A 7,947-nucleotide genomic window follows, 5' to 3' on the forward strand; every position below is an offset into this window, starting at 1 on the left:
ACCCTATCATCCTCTTCCTTGACGAGCCAACTTCCGGACTTGACTCAACTAGCGCATTCATGGTGGTGAAGGTTCTACAAAGAATCGCACAGAGCGGAAGCATCGTTATCATGTCCATCCACCAGCCGAGTTACCGAATCTTAGGGCTTCTCGACCGAATGATCTTCCTCTCACGCGGCCAAACCGTCTACAGCGGCTCACCGGCTCAGCTTCCGTCGTTCTTCGCGGAGTTCGGACACCCTATACCGGACGCAGAGAACCGAACCGAGTTCGCATTGGACCTCATTCGGGATCTAGAAGGTTCCCCAGGCGGAACCAAAAGCTTAGTAGAGTTCAACAAGTCCTGGCAGTCCATGAAGCACCCTGCACCCGCAGCACACAGTAACAACACCGTCAACGACCAAAACGGCATGTCGTTGAAGGAAGCAATAAGCGCAAGCATTTCGCGCGGGAAACTAGTCTCAGGCGCAAGCGCAACCAACACGAATTCTTCAAATCCTTCTTCAATGGTTCCAACCTTCGCAAACCCGATCTGGATGGAGATGGCCACACTATCAAAACGTTCGTTCTTGAACTCTCGAAGAATGCCAGAGCTTTTCGGGATTCGGTTAGGTGCGGTTATGGTGACAGGATTCATCCTAGCAACCATGTTCTGGAAGCTCGATAACTCCCCGAAAGGAGTGCAAGAAAGGCTCGGGTTCTTCGCGTTCGCCATGTCCACCACCTTCTACACCACCGCAGACGCGCTCCCAGTGTTCCTCCAAGAACGTTATATCTTCATGCGCGAAACAGCTTACAACGCATACAGAAGATCCTCCTATCTTGTTTCCCACGCTCTCGTCTCGTTGCCTTCGCTGCTGTTCCTCTCATTGGCGTTCTCATCAATCACGTTTTGGGCCGTGGGCCTTGACGGTGGTATTTCGGGCTTTTTGTTTTACTTTTTGATAATATTCGCTTCATTTTGGGCCGGGAACTCGTTTGTTACATTTCTGTCCGGTGTGGTGCCTCATGTTATGCTGGGATACACAATTGTGGTGGCAATTCTTGCGTACTTCTTGCTCTTCAGTGGCTTCTTCATCAACAGGGATAGGATTCCAAGTTACTGGATTTGGTTCCATTACATGTCACTTGTGAAGTACCCTTATGAGGCTGTTCTACAGAACGAGTTTGAGGACCCGGTCAAGTGCTTCGTTAGAGGCGTGCAGATCTTTGACAACACGCCGCTTGGGTCGGTGCCGGAGGCCTTGAAGTTGAAGCTCTTGGATAGCATGAGCAACACCCTTGGGATGAAGATCACTTCGTCCACGTGCTTGACCACTGGTGCTGACATTTTGCAGCAGAATGGAGTAACGGATTTGAGCAAGTGGAACTGCTTGTGGGTCACTGTGGCTTGGGGTTTCTTGTTCAGGTTTCTATTCTACTTGTCCTTGTTGGTGGGAAGCAAGAACAAGAGGAGGTGATTATATCTATATATTATGTTCATAAGATCGATTACAAGTTTATTTAATTAATTAAATTAATTATATCGAGTTTTAAATCTTCTGCATCCTTTTATTCTTTTTGTTAATTGTATTATTATATTACCTTTGTAACTTGTTCTGAATTCTGATTTAAAAATGTGATGTGATGTTGATAAGGTAATTTACCGGAGAGTTTTCTCATGAAGCATTATTCGTTATACGTATAGTGTAGTTTCCATTTACTATTTTGATGCCTCTTCGTACCTCTTTAGATCTTTGTCTTTGGGTCCTACAATACTACAACAGTATATATATCCTGCCATCAAAGTGAAAACATGAAATAGCTCAAAGTTTCAATTCTCTCACGCGATTTTTGTTAAACATTCTTAGAGTTTGGTGTGTCAATCCTAATCAACTCTAGTGTTGGCCAAAGAAGGATCCGAAATCTCGGAATGTGCCGCGAAAAATTAAGAAATTCAAATAAAACCAGTTATTCAACAAATGAACAAACAACTTTGATATATTTATAAGGGTTATCACAATTTTGAAACAACTACCTTATATGGACGTCAAAATACTTCTACCAAATCATACTCATATAAAATATATATTGAAATACAAAATACATAATAAAAATAAATTAGATAATATATATTTAATTATTTATACATAATTATGTAATAATTAATTTAGTGACTAATTTCAATGTGCATATAACATTTTTTATTTAAAAATGGGCGGTGCTTTATGCTCACACCTTTAGATTTGTTTATGGTGTGGAGATAATAGCTAGAATTTCAATTTAATTATTAAAATATTTTGATATTATAATTTTAAAAAAGCTAATCGATTTTAAACAATTTATACTAAGCTAGAAAAATTTTACGATTTCACGTTTATATGTTTAACATACATCTTTAATTTTACGTAAAATTTCAATTTTTTTCTACCTATTGGAAATAAGAATTAATTAAATTATGCTGAAAAAGTGGCCATTATTAAAATTATTGTGTTAGAATAACAGCATGTTCCTCAATTATTCTATTCCCACACCCAAAATAATAAAAATATAATATTTTAATATTTTGAGAATGATCATATATATATATAACAAGCTATTTACAAGAATTTTATTTGAATAATAAAGTTTCATCCGTTCAATAGAAAAATATATCATAAGGATTATTGTAGGCTTGTAGCAGTATAAGATGAGATTCTGAAATCTGAATTGATTGCAGAATAAACACAAAAGAGAAAGTGGGTAGAAAATGAAGGAAGGAAGGAAACGAGACAGCGCATGTACCTTGAGCCTTGAGGCATCAGGCACCTCCAAAGTAATATCTAATATGTGAATAATGTGATTGAGTTATCAAGTGATGTGGTGTTCATTTTATTATACACACATTTTTTCTGAGGTTGACATTAAGTCACAGAAAAAAGGCTGCGATAAACAACAACGACTTATCCAAAACACAGAAAGAGGGAGAGAATGGCGAACATACCGTCGTCACTGTCTCTGCAATTATCAAACTCATTCCCGCTTCCTTCTTCCAAATTCTCACCCAAACCTCACCTTCTCCGCAACCACCACCACCGCCGCCGCTTCTTTCTCTTCACAACCCGCGCACAATCCGATCCTGACGAGTCCTCCCAACCCGAATCTGNNNNATCTGACCCGCCCGCCGCTCCCGACGACGACGACTTCGAGAACCGCATCAACCAGCTCCGTGTCCGTTACCGGAGTGGCACGGGGAAGAAAGCAGAGGCTCGAAAGGGCCGCAAGTCCAAGAAGGGATCCTCCTCCACCTCCGGATCCGGCGTGTTCTTGCCACCGGTACCACTGAAAGAACCGGTGTCCGGCGGATTGAAGGTAGACTTCGGGTTCAGCGCATACAGCGAGAGGTTAAACGGTCGAATTGCGATTTTAGGGTTAACGGCGCTGTTGCTGGTGGAGCTGGCAACGGGGAAGGGAGTGATAAACTACCACACACCAGCCATTATTCTTATTCAGATCTATTTCGTGGCCGCAGTTTCTGCCCTCTACATCAAGTACGAGAAGGAGAAGATAAGCGTTTGGCCCGACTCCTCAACTAACAAGTAAACTTCAACGGCAAAGGCTTTTCTTTTTTTCTGGCCAGGGATGCTATTTATAATTTAACTGTCCTATCTTATATATTGTTGAGCTTCAATTTTGTTCATGTAATAACTGATACTATGGGAAAGTAAATATGTAAAGCAGATATATTGGTTCATATCATGGCATGAAAAGAAATTGAAGGCGATTTTATTATCTTTGTGCACTGCACTAAATTACAATAAATCTACACACCAGTTTTATGTTTTTCACCTACCTGGAAAGAATGATGACTGATGACCACTCCAAACAATGTTTTTATGATGCCATTTTTCATTAGATCTTGAGGCAGAGTTCTAATGATTTTTCATATGCTATTCTGTTCATACTGCACTTTACACAGCCCTTTTTATATCTTATCTTTTGCTAGAAAAATATGACAACCTACGCTTACAAAAGGTACATCAAGGGCTCCAATATTTTTTCCCACTACCTTCCTGAATGATCTTCACTATAACAGTAATCCAAACACCCCCCACCCCCAAAAACAAAAAACAAAAAACAAAAAACAAAAAACAAAAACAACTTGGCTATAAGGGTGGGCGTGCAAAAAAGTCATTGACGGCAAGATTAGTGTCACCGTGAGCCACGGCATCCTCCGGCTCTGGAACAAATAGACTAGTTGATGAAACCTGCACATTAAACATTCCTTGAAGTGTCAGTAGGAAGAAATTATACTGTGCATGTCAATATCTTGTATCTATAAAAGAACCAGCAGCCAGATAGCTTAGTAACAACATGATCAGATAAAGATGAGTGATATTTCAGCAAATAAAAATTCTATAAGCTCGTATTGATAACTATTTCAGGATAGCAACAAAACTCATGACATGGACAGGGAACAAAAGATAGAGATTTGACACATACTTTTGTATCAACTACCATGTCACCATTGTTATCCGCAATTATGTTTGCACCGTGTGCTTTCAACCATTCTGAGCACTCTTCCAAAGCATCCGTGTCTTTATCATCGCTTACTCCATTTGTTGGCACTACATTTGAGAATCCAAGAACCTGAGAGATATATGAAACAGGCACAGTTGGGCGATATGACCGGCACATGCAGGTCACAGCTTTAAAACGCATCTTCTCAACATAAAGATCTGCGGAAGTTAGATTGAAAATAAAAAATCACATTAGTGTGAAACTCTTAATTCTTCATAATAAGTTGCCAAAAAGCAGCAAATGAAAACAAGTTAATCTAAAATGCTCACCCATAAGGCAGGTGTTCAAGTTAGGAGCTGCTTTGTATAGTCTGAAGAAAGTAACATAATTTCCAGAGGTTACAGCTGCACGAACAGCAAGGGCATGTTTTACAGCTTCATCCTTTTTTGCTTCCTCGGATAACCTGACATCAACAAATATTAGACATCCAAAATCTGATGTACTCCTTGACAATTTCAACATGGAAATTATTAAAAATGTGGGCTGACCTTGACATTGATGATAGGAGATCTCTGTTATTATTTGCATGCATTATAACACAAAGCAAGTTGTAAGCAGCAAATTCCATATAGGACCCCTCAATCCCTTCAGCATACAGAGTTTTCAACTGAGACTGGCACTGAAACCACACAAATCCAATCAACTTGCTTCGGATTCAACAAATAAAATAACATGGCACAAAAGGAACAAGGGTTTGCACTTGGTAATTAATAATTCAATACCGAATAATTCCAGAGTTTTTATAATAAAAAACTCCTATTTCTTGATCAAAAGAAATTCTACCTAAGAATGGTTATACTTAGCTCCCTGATTTAAAATTAAGAATCCAACACTAACCTGATTATACTCAGGGAGGTCCCCAAACTCCAGTGCCAACCGGGCATGTGTTTCATACACCTGAAACATTATTTAGAGTTAGCGAGAGCATTAAAGATGGAAACATAAGGTACCTAGTAAAAAGAAGGCATGAGCTATTTGAGAGCAAAAAGAAACCAAATTTAAAAATTCCCAGAACAAATGACTAGTAGGATAGCCAAAGATATTTGACGTGATCCAGTAGAAGATATCTAGACTGAATAGTACCTTGACTGTTAGATGATTGCGTATTCGTTGCACAGTAAGGTCTTGGCGAATTGACTTTAACTGGTCACATTTATAAAGGTAATTCTTTTGGGAATTTTGAACCATCAATAGTGCCTTTTCAAGGACCTCTTCAGGTCTTACCTGCAAGTTCAATAAAATTTAATCGAAGATTAATGACTAAAGTGGAGAAGGGAAGCTAGCAAAAGGAAGCAGTGTGCCATTTAAATTCATAAGACAAAGAAACTATACAGTGGCAGGGTCTGGTGCAGAAGTTAATCGCAGATAACGCTTCTCAATTTCTTGGCAAGTACCCTTTACAGTAAGGGCATCCCAGTCAATATCCTCAACAGCTTTGCTAACACCATCTTCAAAGGCTTTGCTCAACACCATGGCACTAGCCCTTCTATTATACAAGTTTCCAGCTCCAGCATTTCTTTTCCTGAAGTGATTATTTTCTGATCGATGCCCTTGCCCTAAATCGAAACGTTTAGAACGATTTTCACGTCTCTTCCTTTCCTCTGGGGAGTCCCTAAAAGCCATTGCAGCAGAATAATATTGTGTCAACCTTTGTTCTTTATCACTATCACTGGATGCATCGCCATTTTCAGAAGCATCAGCAAGGCGTTGCTTCTTAAATGCCCTTTGGGGTGTCTTGTTTGATGTTCTCTGAAAGAATGGAGAAAATTTAGTATTCCTCAAAATATCTTCCTTGTTCTCGTTGTTCTCCGCTACCACCTGCATGTTTCATTTATATAAATACATATATAATTTTGTTACTCATATAGACACATATTTCTAATTCTCAAAGTGATTAATGAGAAGCATTTCTATTCCAAAAAACAAAAGCCATTGCAAGCGATAATGCATATTATTCTTTTTTTTCCCAATAAAAATTAAAAAGTGAAGTTACAGTAATGTGCAGGAGCAGACCTTCAAAAACCTATAAATTTCTTACTAAGTCTATGAATAATACCTTTCTGTCCTTTTGATTTGGTAACCAACTGCTGTATTTGATAGTGTCATTACTGACTAATACCGGATTATCGACTGGCTTATCCTCTGGTAATGGTTCCCACCTACTTTTAGTTCGCCTGGGACTCCTTTTGTATTTTGGCAACGAAGAATCGTTGGTTGAAGATGGCGAACCACTGCAAGAAATGATATAAGAAAGTATAAAAACACTGACTCAACTACTTGTAAAAATAATAATAGCCATTAGAATTTATGACACGTCAACATTCGGGCATTTGGATGCATATAATCCACATTTACAAGGCATGACACAGGTGCCAAAACAATATGGATACGGGACTCAATTCTAAAACAAAGGATAAAACACAGGAGGAATACATTAGCACAAATTCCACTAGCACCAGTGATGGAGGTGACTGCATACATAATTATAGAAAAATGAATGGTACCTGGTTTAAGCTAAAGTTATAATTAAGTTATGATAATGAAGCATGAATATTTGAGAATGTTAAAAATTATGTTCCATGAAACTAAAAACATAATAATTAGAAGAGAACCATGACAACATACGAAAGAAAGGAGATAGGAAAACTTTCCACTTTCAGTGTTTTCTTTTGTCAGTTCTTTTTTTTTTTCTTTTTTCTTCCATTATGAAGATCCACCATTCTCTCTTTTTAATATTCTTACCTAATGTTATTGAAATTCTTGTTTTATCAGTGAGAGTGAAACATACAAAAACTAGAGCCAAACTGGAGACAACATACTCTTTATTGGCATTATCTGCATCTGGCATTGGGAAGAGTGGTTCCATATCCCAATTTTGTGTATATAGTGTACCATATAGTGTACCATCAGCTGTTGCCTTGGTGATCATCTGGAAGAAAGTTAACGAGCCAGATAAGATTACAAAATCAAACTACCAAACAAATTATGTCACAAGCCAACTTTTTTCAACGGGTAACTGGCTAAAAGGAATAATGCATTAAAATATTTACTTCCAAATTCCATTGAAGAAATAAAACTCACCTCTTTCATTACAGCTTGACATGCTGCCATTTGCTTTTCGTCTTTACAACGAGCCAAAGCTCTCTCACAATAGCCACGTAAAGACTTGGGAAACATACCAGGCTGCAAGCAACAATAGTTTAATTACTTATACTTAATACATAAAGTCATAACCATGACGTGTGGTAGCAGTTATGAGTTGTTATGAACCAAACATGCAGCAAACCAATTTCTGGGAAAATCAATCCTGTTCATTCAAAATGCACCCAAAACAAAAAACTCCAGAACAAGGCGCCTTTCCCTTTTAGCCTATTAGTAGTATGGTGAAACAGGCAAAAGTCAACAGGC

At 38.5% G+C, this 7,947-nt stretch overlaps 3 protein-coding genes across 4 annotated transcripts in view; 2 read left to right on the top strand and 1 right to left on the bottom strand.

Annotated features, from left to right (window-relative positions):
• The window catches only part of LOC107467717 (ABC transporter G family member 6-like), a 2,763-nt gene extending 1,223 nt beyond the window's left edge, over positions 1 to 1,540 (top strand). Inside the window, exon 1 of the mRNA XM_016086884.3 lies at positions 1 to 1,540. This exon is cut by the window's left edge and continues 1,223 nt beyond it. Coding sequence (XP_015942370.1) covers positions 1 to 1,460 — 1,460 coding nt within the window. The 3' untranslated portion in view covers positions 1,461 to 1,540.
• Positions 1,541 to 2,647: 1,107 nt separating this feature from the next.
• Positions 2,648 to 3,750, top strand: LOC107467611 (uncharacterized). Its single transcript, XM_016086748.3, has one exon. The coding sequence runs from the start codon at positions 2,950 to 2,952 to the stop codon at positions 3,559 to 3,561; it is 612 nt and encodes a 203-aa protein (XP_015942234.1). The 5' UTR covers positions 2,648 to 2,949; the 3' UTR covers positions 3,562 to 3,750.
• Positions 3,723 to 7,947, bottom strand: part of LOC107467658 (SAC3 family protein A) — a 7,243-nt gene continuing 3,018 nt past the window's right edge. For both annotated transcript variants that reach the window (XM_016086805.3, XM_016086808.3), the window contains 10 exons: positions 7,621 to 7,722; positions 7,359 to 7,468; positions 6,596 to 6,770; positions 5,872 to 6,357; positions 5,623 to 5,763; positions 5,377 to 5,436; positions 5,028 to 5,158; positions 4,809 to 4,942; positions 4,462 to 4,697; positions 3,723 to 4,226 (listed from right to left, as the gene is read on the bottom strand). In XM_016086805.3, the coding sequence (XP_015942291.1) occupies positions 4,125 to 4,226; positions 4,462 to 4,697; positions 4,809 to 4,942; positions 5,028 to 5,158; positions 5,377 to 5,436; positions 5,623 to 5,763; positions 5,872 to 6,357; positions 6,596 to 6,770; positions 7,359 to 7,468; positions 7,621 to 7,722 (1,677 nt within the window). In that variant the 3' untranslated portion in view covers positions 3,723 to 4,124. The remainder of the gene's footprint in view (positions 4,227 to 4,461; positions 4,698 to 4,808; positions 4,943 to 5,027; positions 5,159 to 5,376; positions 5,437 to 5,622; positions 5,764 to 5,871; positions 6,358 to 6,595; positions 6,771 to 7,358; positions 7,469 to 7,620; positions 7,723 to 7,947) is intronic.

Source organism: Arachis duranensis, chromosome 9, assembly GCF_000817695.3.
Source record: "Arachis duranensis cultivar V14167 chromosome 9, aradu.V14167.gnm2.J7QH, whole genome shotgun sequence".
NCBI lineage: Eukaryota > Viridiplantae > Streptophyta > Magnoliopsida > Fabales > Fabaceae > Arachis > Arachis duranensis.